We start from the raw sequence: 18,968 nt of genomic DNA, 5'->3' as shown, positions 1-18,968 counted from the left end.
TAAAGACTGTAAATCGATCCTGGTGATTTAAAACTAACAACAGTAGTGACTTTAACCTGACGTGCTTCTGGTAAAAGGTTTCTTAAGTCTTATGGATGTTAAAAGGAAAGCTTAAAGGATTACTTAGTGTTGTATTCTTTGGGGGTTGTATTTGAATTGATGGTTGCTAAGATGTTCACTGTATGTTTTAAAAAGGTTAACTTGAGTTCATAGAATAAACATTGTTTTGCTTTAAAAAATAATTTTCCATTTCTGCTGTACCACACCTGTAGAGTGGGCCGTGTGCTCCCCATACCACAATCTCTTAAAAGTTGTGGGTCAGGTGAACTCCATGATACACTTTGGGGTTCTCTGAACCCTGGCTCATAACAAAGATGAATTATTCTTGCAGAGAACCAGTGCAGAGATAATCATAGAATCATAGAGTCCCTACAGTGCAGAAAGAGGCCATTCGGCCCATCGAGTCTGTACTGACCCTCCAAAAGAAAACCCCGCCTAGGCCCATGCCCCATCCCTCCCCTCCCCTGCTCTATCAGTGTAACCCTGCCTAATCTTTGGACACTAAGGCAATTGGTCATGGCCAATCCAACTAACCTGCACATCTTTGGCCTGTGGGAGGATATCAGAGCACCTGGAGGAAACCTTTGTTTAAAGTCTACAAATTTTTAGATTCAGTGAATAAAACCTTGAGATTCCACTGGCTTTGAACAAACTAAAAAGAAACTTTACTATACGATAAGAAACTATGAGATGAAACAATTTACAATTGCTCCGTAACTTTGTTGGACTGACAATCAGGGTTGGATTGTCACTCTGTAGCGACGTCTGTGTTTAAAATGTAAAGCGTGTGTCTCGCCCAAGCTTGCTGACTCAGACGGGTCAGACTGAAGAAGCGAAGCAGGTCCGCAGCTCCAGCGGTGAAATCTAAAAGGAGCGAGCGACTGAGCTGCCGTAAAGCAGGTAAGTTCAAAGGTCCCATTGAAAGGGAGATGGTAGATTTCTGAAGTATGTGAATGGGATGTGAGGGTGGGGGTACATCAGCAGTGGGCCGGGGGCTGGGGGGGGTAGAGATTCAGACCGCGGGGAATCTGAACATGGGGAGGATCCAGACATCAGGGAGAGAACCGGGCATCAGGTTGGGCTCGCCTCATCTGCCAGGGTGAGGATATCATATGATAATTGCGATTAGATACACATTTGCACACTATTAGACTGTTAACTAAATCTGGCTCATTACTGGTTTTTAAATTGAATATATTGGCTCTAGGACATATTGCTGCAGAAAACTGTCCCAGACATAAAGAAATTAATTACCATTCGCTAATCTGCTTATCCCAATGTGGATGAAAGTTTACATTCCCAAATAAAGCCACTCTACCTTTGCTACATGTTTCTCCATTCTCTGCGTTTATACAATCTGCAACTTCACAGCTGCTACCAGTCGGGGTGCCTGTACACAACTCCCACTACAGTCTTAAATCCTTTTTGATTTTTTAATTCTACCGGCGTACCGCTCGTTAGATTCTCTCTTGCCATTGAAGTCACTTCATCCTTAATCACTCAGCTCACTCCATCCCCTCTGCCATTTTTCCTGTAGACCTTGGCCGGGATTCTCCGTTGCAAGTTCGCCCCACGACCGTTGCCGGTGAGGGCAGAGAATTTGGCACTCAGCCAAATCCCCCATTCACCGCAGCGGGAACGGAGAATGCCGCTGCCGTGAAGGAACAGAGAATTCAGTCCATTATAACCAGCTCCCTTTAGTTCCCAGTCCCGATCAGAGTAGCTATTTCTCAGTAGTAGCTACCGTCAAACTCTTCATGTTGAGTTTTCACCTGCAATTCATCAACTCCTTCGACTCCATGTGTTTCGAGAAAGAATGCTTGTTCGGGGTCACACATGCCAACCTGTCCTTCTGTTTGAATGTTCCACTCACATATTTCTTATTTCTCTCTCCTCGTTACATTCTTTTATAAATTTTGGTTTTTCTTTTGTCTGTCGTGCGAGGGAACCTCGACGATTGAAGACCTCCCTATAGCTGCACTGTCATCCACCATTGCAACCGCCGATACCAGGCGAGTATCTTCCACCTGATCTGTTCATTGAGGATTTATTTTGGATTGTGCTTTGTCTGGCTCCTCCCTTCCACCCTGACAGTCTTGGGTGTCCCGGCCAGGAACTCAAGACTCCCAATGGCATTGCTCTCAGGGTCAACAAACTTTCAAACCTCTCCACCACAGCAAGGTGGCAATCCAAGGAAAAGCAAAATGCCAGGAGCAACATCAACCACTCTCCATGGCCTTAATCAATCTGGCCAACGTTTTTGACTCAGTCAATCAGGATGTGATATGGAAGACCCTGCCAAAGGACCAGCTGTCCGGAGAAATCCAGCAATATCCTGACTCCTCCATGTCAAGGTGTCGGTGACAGTCCTCACTGATGCAAATAAGACAGAAACCTTTGAGGTCAAGACTGAAGTCAAGCAGGGATGTGTTATCATCCCCGCCCCTTTCTCCATCCTCATCTCTAATGTGTTTCACCTCGTCAAGAACAAGCTTCCCTATGGAGTGGACATCTTCTCCAGGATGGATGGAAAACCTTCCAAACTCAACCCATTGAAATCCAAGAAGAAAATGGCACTGACATTGCTCGTGGAACTTCAGTGTGCGGGTGACATCGCCATCTCTACCCTCAGAAAAGGACTTCTAAGTCATGCATGACACCTTCGCGAAGTATACCAAAGAATCAGCCTCACCCTCAACCTCAAGAAGACTCAAGTCCTTTACCAACTTGACCCAGGGCAAAATCCAGTCTCTCCCTCCATCGCGATCATGATGTGGAGATGCCGACGTTGGACTGGGGTGAGCACAGTAAGAAGTCTTACAACACCAGGTTAAGGTCCAACAGGTTTGTTTCAAACACTAGCTTTCGGAGCACTGCTCCTTCCTCAGAATGAAGAGGTATGTTCCAGAAACATATATATAGACAAAGTCAAAGATGCAAGATTTCATTCTGTGTGAAAATGTTTGTGAGATTGTGACAATCACATTCAAAGCATTGTCTGGCATCTTTGAATTTGTCTATATATATGTTTCTGGAACATACCTCTTCATTCACCTGAGGGAGGAGCAGTGCTCCGAAAGCTAGTGATTTGAAACAAACCTTGGACTTTAACCTGGTGTTGTTAGACTACTTACTCCATCAAGATCAACAGAAAAACTCTACCAAACGTGGAACATTTCCCATACCCGGGGAGCCGCTTCTCCTCTAAGGCTGACATCGATGGGGAGATCCAACATCGTATCCAATCCGTGAGCGCCTCTTTCGGACACCTAAGGACAAGAGTTTTTGACGACCGTCATATATCTGCTGACACCAAGATCCTCGTGTACAAGGCAGTCGTCCTCCTAACAATTTCATATGGCTTAGAAACTTGGAATGCGCACAGACGTCACCTCAAGGCCCTGGAGAGGTACCATCAATGCTGTCTGAAAATTATTCTGAAGGATCAGCTGGGAGGGCAGCACGGTGGCATAGTGGTTAGTACAATTGCTTCACAGCTCCAGGGTCCCAGGTTCGATTCCCGGCTTGGGTCACTGTCTGTGGAGTCTGCATCTCCTCCCCGTGTCTGCGTGGGTTTCCTCCGGGTGCTCCGGTTTCCTCCCATAGTCCAAAGATGTGCAGGTTAGGTGGATTGGCCATGATAAATTGCCCTTAGTGTCCAAAATAGCCCTTAATGTTTGATGGGGTTACTGGGTTATGGGGATAGGGTGGAGGTGTGGAGTTGGGTAGGGTGTTCTTTCCAAGAGCTGGTGCAGACTCAATTGGCTGAATGGCCTCCTTCTGCACTGTAAATTCTATGATTCAAATTCTACATCAGTGTCCTTGAAGGAGCCAAGAGCATCAGCATCGAGGCCATGATCATCAGAAACCAACTCCACTGGGCCGGCCATATGTTTAGGATTTCAGAGTCCCGACTGTCAAAGCAAATCCTCTTCGCCCAACTCAAATAAGGCTTCGAACAAGAAAAGGACAAAGGAAGTGCTTCAAAGAGACACTGAAGGATTACCTCAAGAAATGCAACACAAACAGCACCAGCTGGGAGACCCTTGCTGAGAAGAGACCCACTTGGAGGAACCTCCTGGCTGAAGGGACACAATTATTCAAGAAGACCCGCTGGCAAGAGGAAGCCCGGAAAAGGAGCCTGAGAAAGGAACACCAGCGATCTCGAGTCCGAGGACCAATCCCAACTCCTGAGAACATCTTGTTTCCAAGGTGTCGTAGTGGGTCGGATCTCAAACAGTGACGTGACATGGTACAGGAATGAGATAGAGAATCTGGTGAACTGGTGCGACGACAATAATCTCTCCCTCAATGTCAACAAAACGAAGGAGATTATCATCGACTTCAGGAAGCGGAGTGGAGAACATGCCCCTGTCTACATCAATGGGAACGAAGTAGAAAGGGTCGAGAGCTTCAGGTTTTTAGGTGTCCAGATCACCAACAGCCTGTCCTGGTCCCCCCATGCCGTCACTATAGTTAAGAAAGCTCACCAACGACTCTACTTTCTCAGAAGACGAAGGTAATTTGGCATGTCAGCTACGACTCTCACCAACCTCTACAGATGCTCCACAGAAAGCATTCTTTCTGGTTGTATCACAGCTTGGTATGGAGCCTGCTCTGCCCAAGACCGCAGGAAACTACAAAAGGTTGTGAATGTAGCCCAGTCCATCACCCAAACCAGCCTCCCATCCATTGACTCTGTCTATAATTCCCGCTGCCTCAGAAAGGCAGCCAGCATAATTAAGGACCCCACGCACCCCACGCACCTCGGACTTACTCTCTTCCACCTTCTTCCGTCAGGAAAAAGATACCAAAGTTTGAGGTCACGTACCAACCGACTCAAGAACAGCTTCTTCCCTACTGCCATCAGACTTTTGAATGGACCTACCTCGTATTAAGTTGATCTTTTCTCTACACCTTGCTATAACTGTAACATTATATTCTGCAGTCTCTCCTTCCTTCCCTATGTACGGTATGCATTGTTTGTACAGCATGCAAGAAACAATACTTTTCACTGTATACTAATACATGTGACAATAATAAATCAATTCAAATCAAAATCACCTGCCAAGTGTGCGGTTGGAGATGCGGATCTGGGATTAGTGCATCAGCCACACAAGGATCTATACAACCCATAACCATAGACATGGAGTTTCCTAGGTGGGCAACCATACTCGTTAGTGAGTGATCGCCAAAACAGAAGAGAGTGCACACTTTCTTACTCTTCCTCTGTGACTACCTCTCTCCCTCCCTCCCACTAACCAGTTTAAAGTACTGGAGGAGCCTCGACATTGAGAACAGGAGGAACATCACTAATGGGTGGAGGGGGAGCCTCAACACTGGGTGCTGGGGGAGCCTCAACACCGGGTGCTGGGGGAGTCTCGACACTGGGTGCTGGGGGAGCCTCAACACCGGGTGCTGGGGAGTCTCGACACCGGGTGCTGGGGGAGTCTCGACACTGGGTGCTGGGGGAGTCTCGACACTGGGTGCTGGGGGAGTCTCGACACTGGGTGCTGGGGGAGTCTCGACACTGGGTGCTGGGGGAGTCTCGACACTGGGTGCTGGGGGAGCCTCAACACCGGATGCTGGGGGAGTCTCGACACTGGGTGCTGGGGGAGTCTCGACACTGGGTGCTGGGGGAGTCTCGACACTGGGTGCTGGGGGAGTCTCGACACTGGGTGCTGGGGGAGTCTCGACACTGGGTGCTGGGGGAGCCTCAACACCGGATGCTGGGGGAGTCTCGACACTGGGTCCAGGAGGAGCCTCGACACAGAGTGCGAGGGGGAGCCACAGCACTCGGTCCAGGTGAAGCCCAATATCAGGTGCAGGGGGGGACTTGACACTGGGTGCTGGGGGAGTCTCGACACTGGGTGCAGGGGGAGCCTCGACACTGGGTGCTGGGGGAGCCTCGACACTGGGTGCTGGGGGAGTCTCGACACTGGGTCCAGGAGGAACATCACCAATGGGTGCTGGGGAAGTCTCGACACTGGGTGCTGGGGGAGTCTCGACACTGGGTGCTGGGGGAGTCTCGACACTGGGTGCAGGGGGAGTCTCGACACTGGGTGCAGGGGGAGTCTCGACACTGGGTGCAGGGGGAGTCTCGACACTGGGTGCAGGGGGAGTCTCGACACTGGGTGCTGGGGGAGTCTCGACACTGGGTGCTGGGGGAGTCCCGACACTGGGTGCTGGGGGAGGCTCGACACTGGGTGCAGGGGGTGTCTCGACAATGGGTGCAGGGGGAGCCTCGACACTGGGTGCTGGGGGAGTCCCGACACTGGGTGCTGGGCGAGTCTCGACACTGGGTGCTGGGGGAGCCTCGACACTGGGTGCTGGGGGAGCCTCGACACTGGGTGCTGGGGGAGTCTCGACACTGGGTGCTGGGGGAGTCTCGACACTGGGTGCAGGGGGAGCCTCGATACTGGGTGCTGGGGGAGTCTCGACACTGGGTGCTGGGGGAGTCTCGACACTGGGTGCAGGGGGAGCCTCGACACTGGGTGCTGGGGGAGTCTCGACACTGGGTGCTGGGGGAGTCCCGACACTGGGTGCTGGGGGAGTCTCGACACTGGGTGCTGGGGGAGTCTCGACACTGGGTGCTGGGGGAGTCCCGACACTGGGTGCTGGGGGAGCCTCGACACTGGGTGCTGGGGGAGCCTCGACACTGGGTGCTGGGGGAGTCTCGACACTGGGTGCTGGGGGAGCCTCGACACTGGGTGCTGGGGGAGTCTCGACACTGGGTGCTGGGGGAGTCTCGACACTGGGTGCTGGGGGAGTCCCGACACTGGGTGCTGGGGGAGTCTCCACACTGGGTGCTGGGGAAGCCTCGACACTGGGTGCTGGGGGAGTCTCGACACTGGGTGCTGGGGGAGTCTCGACACTGGGTGCTGGGGGAGTCTTGACACTGGGTGCAGGGGGAGCCTTGACACTGGGTGCTGGGGGAGTCTCGACACTGGGTGCTGGGGGAGCCTCGACACTGGGTGCTGGGGGAGTCTCGACACTGGGTGCTGGGGGAGCCTCGACACCAAGTGCAGGGGGAATTTCGACACTGGGTGCTGGGGGTGTCCCGACACTGGGTGCTGGGGGAGTCTCGACACTGGGTGCTGGGGGAGTCCCGACACTGGGTGCTGGGGGAGTCTCGACACTGGGTGCTGGGGGTGTCCCGACACTGGGTGCTGGGGGAGTCCCGACACTGGGTGCTGGGGGAGTCCCGACACTGGGTGCTGGGGGAGTCTCGACACTGGGTGCTGGGGGAGTCCCGACACTGGGTGCTGGGGGAGGCTCGACACTGGGTGCTGGGGGAGCCTCGACACTGGGTGCTGGGGGAGGCTCGACACTGGGTGCTGGGGGGGGTCTCGACATGGGTGCTGGGGGAGTCTCGACACTGGGTGCTGGGGGAGCGTCGACACTGGGTGCTGGGGGAGTCTCGACACAGGGTGCTGGGGGAGTCTCGACACTGGGTGCTGGGGGAGCCTCGACACCAAGTGCAGGGGGAGTCTCGACACTGGGTGCTGGGGGAGTCTCGACACTGGGTGCTGGGGGAGCCTCGACACCAAGTGCACGGGGACTCTCGGCAATTTTCATTGGAGACACTTTTAAAAATGATTCTATGAGACATCACAATGATCCTAAAAGCAAATTGAACATTAGTGTCTATCTCTACCAGAAGCCCATTATATTCACAGCACCGGATGGGTTTAACACACAACACTAATTAAGTGTTGCACACATTGGATAATTAAATGAAAAACAAGCTTATTAAAAAAAACTATTTCCGCAGCTTGTTTAAATCACTATCTGCCTATTGAAGCCTCCCATTCCTGGGTAGCTGTGGCATACTTTAGTTGTGCGACCCTCATACTCGTCCTGGTGAGGCATACTCCGCACAAGAATATTGTTAATCGATTGTGCCCGAGTTGTCAGCTTAAATGTATAACACAGTAAAAACAATTGATTGCGATCATTTTCCTATTTACTGATGTTATAAATCCGCACTGACAATTCAAACTCAATGCCACGTTAGCCCTGCTTTCTCTCTGGTGAGGGCGGGGCCGGGTGGGGGGAGGGGGGGTGGGGCCGGGTTGGGGGGGGGGGGGCCGGGTGGGGGGAGGGAGGCCGGGTGGGGGGAGGTGGGACTGAGGGGGGGGGGGGGTCGGCCGGGTGGGGGGAGGGGTGACTGAGGGTGGTTGGGTGGGGGGGGCCGGGTGGGCAGCAAAAAAGATTCAGGACCATTTTCAGCAAGGCTCATCAGGCTGGTGAGTCCCATGTCAAACCCATTCCCTAGCTTACAGCTGCCTCTTTGATGGAACTGAACTTTGCTAAATATAATAAGTTTGTTATTAATACAAGCCCAATATCATCTAGTGTTGAGATTCAAGAGTTGGTGAACTGAGCTAAAACAACAAGTAAACACCTTACCATGGGGAGTTGACACTAAGATGAACGATGGGGCCATAAGGGTCCATGGAGGAGGTGGCAGCACGGGTTGGCATCAAGCTGGCATGAGGGCTAAAAGGGATCATGTGGACAGGTTCGAGAACGGCAGGGCATGGTTTAAGTAATTGGTAAAAGAAGCAAAATCAAGACGAGAGCGAGCGTTGGGGGTCTGGAAAGCACTGCCCCAGACTGTGGTGGAGGCAGATCCAATCGAGGCATCCAAACGGGAATTAAACAGGAGAATGGCACTTAGGCAAAGTGTTCATTGGGAGAGCAGGTGCAGATATGATGGGCTGAACGGCCTCCTCCAGCGCTGTGACAATTCTGTGGTTCTGAGGATGTTCCAAAGTGCTCTGTAATAAATAAAATTACTTTTGAAGTGAAGTCATTGTTGTAATACAAGAAATGAGGCAGTCAGTGTACGCACAGCAAGATCCCAAATTAAAGTATGACCAAATAATTTTTTTTTTTTTTTTTTTTTTTTAAATTTTTTTAGATTACCCAATTATGTTTTCCAATTAAGGGGCAATTTAGCGTGGCCAATCCACCTACTCTGCACATTTTTGGGTTGTGGGGGCGAAACCCACGCAGACACGGGGAGAATGTGCAAACTCCACACGGACAGTGACCCAGAGCCGGGATCGAACCTGGGACCTCAGCGCCGTGAGGCGGTTGTGCTAACCACTAGGCCACCGTGCTGCCCAAGTATGACCAAATAATGTATTTCAGTGATGTTTGTTGGTGGGAGGGGGAGTATCACCAGAATATCTCTGCTCTTCTTTTGAATAGAGCTGTGCAATCCGCTCCCTGATCAAAACTCAGGAAATGGGTTCTCTCGAATAATGAGAGGAAGAAAATCACCCCGGGTTCTTAATTTCACTATCCAGAATCCCAGCTGGTAGGTGTTGTGTTTGGTCTTTTATACCTTATGAAGGAATCCACCCAACATCTTGTGCGGTAAGCCTTGTGCGGTAAGATGGCAATCTGTTACAGAGCACGTTATCATGGAGTCTGCTAACTCCACCACTGGAATCTGCACCTCGCACTGACCATTCACATGTAAATCTCATTACCCTCTCAATCTTCTTCTGAAGATGGCCTGGTGTGTCTCCCCTTATGTGGAGTCACTGGTCACATGACCTTGGTCCTGACAGCATGGTGTGTCTGCACCGCCCCCTGATGGTTGGAGGTCGTACACCATCCATATATGTTACAGCCCCGAGGTATATGGCCACAGTAGGTGTGTGTCCTGATGTGGAAAGGACCAGTGTCACAGCAACACCACCCACCTCATACTGTCCTCTCACCCTGAAATCTACTTTGGTGACCCGTGCGTTTAACTGACACATGGAGAAAGGACATTTGGGAGCGGTAACAGTGGCAGCATCAGAACAATAACAGGCCATTCAGCCCCTCGAGGCTGTTCTGCTATTTATTTAGGTCTATATCTTAACTCCATCTACCTGTAAAATTTAATACAAAAGTTGGTCCCCCCTCCTCCGCCGCCTCCCCCCCCCCCCCATCCTCCGCCGCCACCTTCAGAGGGCGCTGATTACCCATGGAAACTGGGACCCAGCCCAAGGCTGGAAGCTTGAAGACAGGAAGAATATAAAGAAAAGAAAGAACTATAAACAGAAGCTCAATGAGTGCAGCAGATTCTCAATGGATTACAACCTTCATTAATCAATAAAGAAAGTTTTGTTTTCTGTCGCTCCCTCTAACTCTGATTCCGTCACAGCAATCTGTCTTACTTTGCTTATTGCTGACACATCTCCATAATGGACACAAGATGGTTAGAATATGGCAGCTGTTTCCTCACAGGATGGTTTCCATTCCCACTGCCCAGCAGTGACAGCTTAAACAACTTAGGCTCAATCACTTAACTTGATGTGGTCACCCCCTGGGGGAAGAGGTGTGAGAGGGGAGGGAGGGAGGGGGGAAGGGTTTCTTGCCCTTTCTCTCCTCTAATCTGTCTGTGGGGTTCACCTCACAAGCGGGTCTTTGAGGGGTTGAGCACAAAATTAAAAGGGGAGGGAGTTTAATGGGGTAAGTGCAAAGGGAGGTGAATGTTCGGAATGTCCTTGCTTATCTCTGGCCTCTGCTATGCCTCCAGACTGCAGAATTCCAGCTACACAACATGGGGTGGCTTTTGGCGTTAAATTGGAGCTGGCCTGACACTGACCAAAGTAGCTCAGGAACTGTGTGCTCTTTATCCATCACTGTCCACTTCTGTTAGCTGACAAGTGTGCTGTGACAAAGAGGTTGCAGTGGGCACGCACTGACCCCTGGTCAATTGCTTCGGACACAAAGTCCCCTCTCTCAATAATATGTCCATTAGCACAACATCCAGCCCATGTGCCATTGTCCTGGTCAAACAGTGGGATACGGGCATCAAGCTGAAAGGGAATGGCCATTCAGAACATCTTTTCACCACTGCTGTGAAGTTTACTTCAGCAGCTGCTTGCTTCAAAATGATTGTGTGAGTGAATTTGTGTGTGTGCGCGTGTTTGTGTGCGCGTGTTTGTGTGTTTGTGTGCGTGTTTATCTGTGCATGTTCCTACATTCTAGCCTTCCTAAATAATCCACGCTGATCATACTGCTCCAGATACGTTACAGACAGAAACCATATCAAAGACCAGGTGGTTTATATACGGAATACAGATATCCAGGCGTGAGTTACAGACTGGAATCTAATCGAGGGGTTCGGGGTGGTTTATATTTAGAATAACAGATACTCGGGAGTGAGTTACAGACTGGAATCTAATCAAGGGGTTCAGGGTGGTTTATATATAGAATAACAGATACTCGGGAGTGAGTTACAGACTGGAATCTAATCAAGGGGTTCAGGGTGGTTTATATATAAAATGATGTGGAGATGCCGGCGTTGGACTGGGGTGAGCACAGTAAGAAGTCTTGCAACACCAGGTTAAAGTCCAACAGGTTTGTTGTAAGACTTCTTACTGTGCTCACCCCAGTCCAACGCCGGCATCTCCACATCAATCTATATATAAACCACCCTGAACCCCTTGATTAGATTCCAGTCTGTAACTCACTCCCGAGTATCTGTTATTCTATATATAAACCATCCCGAACCCCTCGATTAGATTCCAGTCTGTAACTCACTCCCGGGTATCTGTTGTTCTATATATAAACCACCCCAAACCCCTCGATTAGATTCCAGTCTGTAACTCACTCCCGGGTATCTGTTACTCTATATGTAACCAACCCCAAACCCCTCGATTAAATGTTTCTGGATCATACCTCTCCAGTCACCTGAGGAAGGAGCAGCGCTCCGAAAGCTCGTGTTTGAAACAAACCTGTTGGACTTTAACCTGGTGTTGTAAGACTTCTTACTATATATAGAATAGCAGATACCCGGGAGCGAGCTACAGACTGGAATCTAATCAAGGGGTTTGGGTGGTTTATATATAGAATAACAGATACTCGGGAGTGAGTTACAGACTGGAATCTAATCAAGGGGTTTGGGGTGGTTTATATATAGAATAACAGATACCCGGGAGTGAGTTACAGACTGGAATCTAATCGAGGGGTTTGGGTGGTTTATATATAGAATAACAGATACCCAGGAGTGAGTTACAGATTGGAATCTAATCGAGGGGTTCGGGGTGGTTTATATATAGAATAACAGATACCCGGGAGTGAGTCACAGACTGGAATCTAATCAAGGGGTTCGGGGTGGTTTATATATAGAATAACAGATACCCGGGAGTGAGTTACAGACTGGAATCTAATCGAGGGGTTCAGTGTGGTTTATATATACAATAACAGACACCCGGGAGTGAGTTACAAGCTGGAATCTAATCGAGGGGTTCGGGTAGTTTATATATAGAATAACAGATACCCGGGAGTGAGTTACAGACTGGAATCTAATCGAGGGGTTCGGAGTGGTTTATATATAGAATAACAGATACCTGGGAGTGAGTTACAGACTGGAATCTAATCGAGGGGTTCGGAGTGGTTTATATATATAACAGATACCCGGGAGTGAGTTACAGACTGGAATCTAATCGAGGGGTTTGGGTAGTTTATATATAGAATAACAGATACCCGGGAGTGAGTTACAGACTGGAATCTAATCGAGGGGTTCGGGTGGTTATATATAGAATAACAGATACCCGGGAGTGAGTTACAGACTGGAATCTAATCGAGGGGTTCGGGGTGGTTTATATATAGAATAACAGATACCCGGGAGCGAGCTACAGACTGGAATCTAATCGAGGGGTTCGGGATGGTTTAGACACAAAGCAATTTGTTAGGCACTGAAGCAGACCACGTCCAGACACAGAAACATCCAAGCAACATTCAAGCTTGGCCGATAAGTGGCAAGTAAATAACATTTACACGACACAATGGCCATCTCCAACTAAAAATAATCTAACCAATTCCCTTCGACATTCAAAAGTATTACCATCACCAAACCCCCACCATGAACATCCAAATGGCCACCATTGAGCAGAAGCTCATCAAGAATAGCCACAGAAATATATGGCTGCCAAAGCTGGAGCAAGAATGTACAATTCATCTCAGGACTATCCAAAGCCTCTGCTGAAGACTACAAGGCACAAGTCATGAGGTTGATGGAATCCTCTCCTGTTGCCTGGATGATCGCAGTTCTGGTAGAGCGCCATAACTGAGAGTGAGACTGGACTTGAATGGTGACTGGCTCCAAAGTGCCTGCGTTGTGTTGAAGTATTTTTTATTGGAATTTCTGTTGTTATAATAATAGGCTGATGCCCAAATTGCTTATTGAATCCACTCCAACAGGAAGAGCCGCCACAGGGATCCGTGCTCGGACCACTGCTGTTTGTGATCTACATAAATGACCTGGAGGAAGGTATAGGTGGTCTGATTAGCAAGTTTGCAGATGATACTAAGATTGGTGGAGTTGCAGATAGCGAGGAGGACTGCCAGAGAATACAACAAAACATAGATAGATTGGAGAGTTGGGCAGAGAAATGGCAGATGGAGTTCAATCCAGGCAAATGCGAGCTGATGCATTTTGGAAGATCTAATTCAAGAGCGGACTATATGGTCAATGGAAGGGTCTTGGGGAAAATTGAGATCTGGGAGTTCAGGTCCATTGTACCCTGAAGGTGGCAACGCAGGTTGATAGAGTGGTCAAGAAGGCATACAGCATGCTTGCCTTCATCAGACGGGGTATTGAGTACAAGAGTTGGCAGGTTATGTTACAGTTGTATAGGACTTTGGTTCAGCCACATTTGGAATACTGCGTGCAGTTCTGGTCGCCACATTACCAGAAGGATGTGGATGCTTTGGAGAGGGTGCAGAGGAGGTTCACCAGGATGTTGCCTGGTATGGAGGGTGCTAGCTATGAAGAAAGGTTGAGTAGATTAGGGTTGTTTTCGTTGGAAAGACGGAGGTTGAGGGGGGGACCTGATTGAGGTCTACAAAATTATGAGAGGTATGGACAGGGTGGATAGCAACAAGCTTTTCCCAAGAGTGGGGGTGTCAGTTACAAGGGGTCACGATTTCAAGGTGAGAGGGGGAAAGTTTAAGGGAGATGTGCGTAGAAAGATTTTTACGCAGAGGGTGGTGGGTGCCTGGAACGTTTTACCAGCGGAGGTGGTAGAGGCGGGCACGATAGCATCATTTAAGAGGCATCTTGACAGGTATATGAACGGGCGGGGAACAGAGGGAAGTAGACCTTGGAAAATAGGCGAGAGGTTTAGATAAAGGATCTGGATCGGCGCAGGCTGGGAGGGCCGAAGGGCCTGTTCCTGTGCTGTAATTTTCTTTGTTCTTTGTATAAACCATCACAAGGACTTGCTTTCCAATTGCCCCCTCTTCCTGTATTGACTGGCGCACACCTTCTTTCAATCTTGCCCTGTCTCTTACCCAAGTGACTGCTCCTCTTGCCTAAACTGTCAGCTGCCTTTATGTTATTTGAGCTGAGGATTAATGTGAGGAGAGAAGCTTCTTCTTGCTCAGGCCCACATATGCTTTGACTTCCCAGCTCGGGGTCGCTGGATTTAAGGCCAAAATCTCCCTTCAATCCTCAGGGACTTTGACGTTAATTATTGCTCCCCAGGACCAGCTAGCCCAGCACGGACTGCAGGGTCAGTTTGGATCTTCCTGTCCTATCTGGATTGGTTCAGCTAGCTGAGTGACTGAGTTATACTCTACTATAATTCTTCTGTTTTTCTAATAAATTACAGCTGTTTCTGCGTTTCAAATGGACATTATTGACCATAATGGGCTTTTGGAAGTCCTGAGGTCAATATAGGTGACACAGCTTTGAACAACAACAATGTCCTTAAAACCCATCTCTTTGACCAGCTTTTGGTTACCTGTGCTAATATCTCTTTCTTTGGTTTGATGCCAAATTATGTCTGAATACATTCCTTTGAAGAACCTTGTGATATTTTATTATGTCATAGGTGCTATCTAATGCAAGTTGTAAATTCTCCACAGTTCTTTTCAATCAGTTTGCATTATTATTGCTCCGTATTAAATGAGGCGGGAATAATTTGAACAGAAAGTGTTCTTTCTGTGGAGTCCTCCTTCTCCCTTAAACAACCCTGGGTGTCTCGTTTCGCACAGTGTAAATCACCTTAAAGGCTTTGCTGTTCAGATTACAGGGGTGAGTTGTGAGGACACAGCACAGCAAGACAGCCTTTGACGATTCCCCTATTCTCTGTCTTTTCACTCGCTATAACCTCTGACATGACTTTCACTCCCAATGAGTTTAACAACATCACAAAAAGTAGCTGGGATAATTACATCCAATTCTAACCCCTCCCCCACCCCACACCCTCCCTGAAAGCTGGGAAGGGCAATTTACAGAATCCATACAGTGCTCAACATTCTCAATGAGCCACCACAATCCAGGCCAGGGCATTTCCATCCATCTGCACCCCAGCACCCCAGTAAACTGACCTGTCAACGTCTCTGCACATCCATCGTGGTCCTGCAGATGTGAGGTCCCCCACCTCCTGCAAATTTCAAAGGTGAATGTGATGGGGAGGGTGATTATCACTGAGCAATCTGGATAACACTACAACATTCCGCATTTACAATATTTGTTTTCCACTAAAATAAACAGATGGAGCCTCATTGCATATCAATGCGATCTCCAAGCACACCCTCTTTTACTGGAGCTGGAGTGATGTGACAACCTCTGAACTCAGCTACAAGCTCATTTCAAATTTACAGCAACATTTGGGATTTGTTAAACAGGACGCTGAGGTTACAATGGTTTGAGATGTGGTTCGCACTGGCTACTTGCTACAGAGCAATGCAGGGCTGGTTGTAAAGTATATTACAGACCGTCAAACCAGACAGTATAGGCAATCTTTCCATCGGTGTTTGGAGGTAAATTAAAACTGTAGTATTAGAAAGAGGTGAGTCAGACAATTGTAGAAACTGTGGCACCAACATTGACCACACAGTGATTGTTATCTCAGCTGTGGCTCAGTAAGCTGCACTGCTGCCTCTACATTTGAAGGTTGTGGGTTCAACCCTGACTCAAGGAGCTTGGAGCTCCAGGTGTTGGGCTGGATTCCGCGTTTCAGCGGCTAAGTGCTGGCTTGAATGGAGAATTCACGGGTGATTTACAACAGGTGCTGAACCCTCACCGAGTCCGTGACCGGTGAGAGGCTATCAGCGGCGTCGGGTGAAACTCCTAGCTCCCGCGCCGCCAACAGCCGGATCCAGAGCCTCAGAGGCTCAGCTTTGACAAAAGGTCACGTGTTTAGTACGCTAATCGAATCCCAAATCATAATTATTGATCCAACGATTCTGACTTTCAAAGGCAGGTCCCTTGGCCAGCAATCACTGTGGGATATAAATAACCCAGTCAAACTGCAGGAGCTCCAAGCTGCCGGTGACTGGAGCGTCTGCAATACGGGCCGAACTAGCTGCTGGGAGCGGGGAAGAAACTATCGCGTCCATTTGAGAAATGGAGCCAGTGGCTGCGTGGGGAGGAATAGAGACTGCGGTCTGGTCACGTGACTGTCACACTTTCATCACCTTTAATGACAACAGCTTTAAACTCTGGAATTCCCTCTCCTGACTCCATCGAGATGCTCCTTAAAACCTACCTCTTTGATCAGGCTTTTGATCACCTGTCCTAATATCTCTGTAAGGAGTCTGATTGCACTCCTGTGGTGCTCTTTGGGACATTTCACAACGTTAAAGGCATTATCTCAATGATTTCATTGTTGTGCTCCGAATAAAAGTCCATCCTTTCAGGAAAAGAGGACAATTGAAGGTAACGGTTTGGGACGTAAAGGCCCCCAATCACTGTGAGTGCTCCACATGTTCTAAACTGACTCATTCCTCTGTGGCCTCGGAGCCATTTCAGACCCTCCCCCCTCATACCTGTCCTTCTTTGCACTTTTCAGAGTTGGTCTTCTTGCTCCTTGTTGCAGGCATCCTTCTGGGAGGTATTCTGGAAGGAAAGATGGAGATAATGAAACAAGCTCCAGCTCAGTGGTGTGAAGGTAATTGGCCAAGTGGCTGAGGGGAGATGAGAAGAAATTATTTTCCTCCAAAGGGTGGTTGTGATTTGGAATCCTCAGTCCGAGATGGGCTGTAGAAACATTCAATTATTAAAAGGGAATGAGATAAATGCTTGAAAGGAAACGTGGGGCGGAGGGGTTTAGGGAATAAACTGTTTGGATAGTTCTTCCAAATCCATGACTTTACCATCTAGAAGGACAAGTGCAGCAGATACCTGGGAACCCCACCAGCTGGAGGTTCCCCTCCAAGTCACTCCCCACCCTGACTGGGAAATATATCTGTTCCTTCACTGTCACCGGGGCAACATTCTGGAACTCCCTCCCTAACAGCACTGTGGGTGTACCTACCCCTCAGGGATTGCAGTGATTCAAGAAGGTGGCTCACCAGCATATTCTCAAAGGCAATTAGGAATGGGGAATAAATGCTGGTTTCGCCACTGTGCCGCCATTAAAGAGGTGGCAAGTACACGATGGGCTGAATGGTCTCCATCCGTGTGGCAAGATTCTAAGTAATACAGAAGAGTGATGATGCTGTAACTACAAATAAATGTCACACTTACACACCCTGGCCATTGGCAGTATCTCTATAGTACATCTAGGGGCACGTTCCATATCTGTTGTGCAGGTGTCACAACCAACTTTCTGTGTCAAACTTCAAAGTAAAGTACAAAGAAACCAGGGAACTGTCCAGGAATGCAATATACTACAGCCAAGATATTTGGGACATGATCCAATGGAAATGTTTCTCGGCGCGATCAACCCCAATGGGAACAGATTCCCGTTGAGCGCGATCAGGTGAGCGCTTGCCGAGAAACACCACGAATAGCCATTTGGACAGATTGGGGTGGGGGGAGCTCTGCTCGCTGGAACCTCTCAGTCAGGGAGAGATCTCTCGACCCCCCCCCAACACGATCCCCAAACACCCCAACTCAGAGCGATATGAGGATCCTCAGACCAGCCCCCCTCCTCCTCGCCCCGCACTTGGCATCCTCCGGCCCAATCTGCAGCACAGGGAAAGTGCCAGCCTGGCACCCTGGCAGTGTCCCTGCCACAGAGGACAAGCACCCGGGGCCTCCGATCCCCTGGGAGACTCCCACAAGTGCCGATCCACCTGCTCCCCGTTTGTGCAGACCAGTGCTGAACAGCGCTTGCCGGAGATCTCCAATGTGAGGGAGTTAGATCCCACACCTTGGGTAGATGTGGGAAAGTGTATAACACTGAGACCATCTGACTCAGCCCAAATTCAGATTTGCTAAAATGTGACCCATCCTCAATGGGAGGGATTCACATCACAACGTCTTGTGAGAATGCATTAGATCCTGCAAGGCGGGGCGAGCCGGCTAGATCCCGGAAGGGGGATCTCCAGGTACCTACCGGTCACATTGCACCGCGCCCTCGGGCAGAACACAGCCAGTAGCTCTCGCCCTCGAACTGTCATTTGTGACGTGTTTTTCTGGGAGTTTTCACCGGGCTTTGTCGATTAGTTCTCCCCCGCTATTTAACCACGTTCTCCACCGCTATCTAACCACGTTCTCCACCGCTATTTAACCACGTTCTCCACCGCTATTTAACCACGTTCTCCCCCGCTATTTAACCACGTTCTCCACCGCTATCTAACCACGTTCTCCACCGCTATTTAACCACGTTCTCCCCCGCTATCTAACCACGTTCTCCACCGCTATTTAACCACGTTCTCCCCCGCTATCTAACCACGTTCTCCCCCGCTATTTAACCACGTTCTCCACCGCTATTTATCCACGATTAGTGACTTCTTCAGGCCCAGGGGAGTTACTGACTGGTTTAGCCCACACTTAGGGGATGATTCTCTGGCCCCGTCACACCCTTGCTCAAGTGAAACGAGGCCAGTGAATAGCGGGAGAGGCCAAAACCGAGAACCTCACCAGGCGCCAAACAGTTTACGATGCAACCGGCCCGTTGCCATTGGTGAAATTGGGAACACGACGTGGCGTGGCACAA

The 18,968-nt window shown here is 49.4% G+C and overlaps 1 protein-coding gene across 1 annotated transcript in view; it reads right to left on the bottom strand.

Moving 5' to 3' along the window:
* Nucleotides 1–16,170, bottom strand: part of LOC119979437 (solute carrier family 2, facilitated glucose transporter member 5-like) — a 257,810-nt gene extending 241,640 nt beyond the window's left edge. The window contains exons 1-3 of the mRNA XM_038821663.1: nucleotides 16,107–16,170; nucleotides 15,409–15,464; nucleotides 8,473–8,843 (exon numbers count right to left, since the gene is read on the bottom strand). Coding sequence (XP_038677591.1) covers nucleotides 8,473–8,576 — 104 coding nt within the window. The 5' untranslated portion in view covers nucleotides 8,577–8,843; nucleotides 15,409–15,464; nucleotides 16,107–16,170. The remainder of the gene's footprint in view (nucleotides 1–8,472; nucleotides 8,844–15,408; nucleotides 15,465–16,106) is intronic.
* Nucleotides 16,171–18,968: the final 2,798 nt, after the last annotated feature.

Source organism: Scyliorhinus canicula, chromosome 16 (genome assembly GCF_902713615.1).
Source record: "Scyliorhinus canicula chromosome 16, sScyCan1.1, whole genome shotgun sequence".
Classification (NCBI taxonomy): Eukaryota; Metazoa; Chordata; class Chondrichthyes; order Carcharhiniformes; family Scyliorhinidae; genus Scyliorhinus; species Scyliorhinus canicula.
This window is presented reverse-complemented; position numbering and strand designations above follow the sequence as displayed.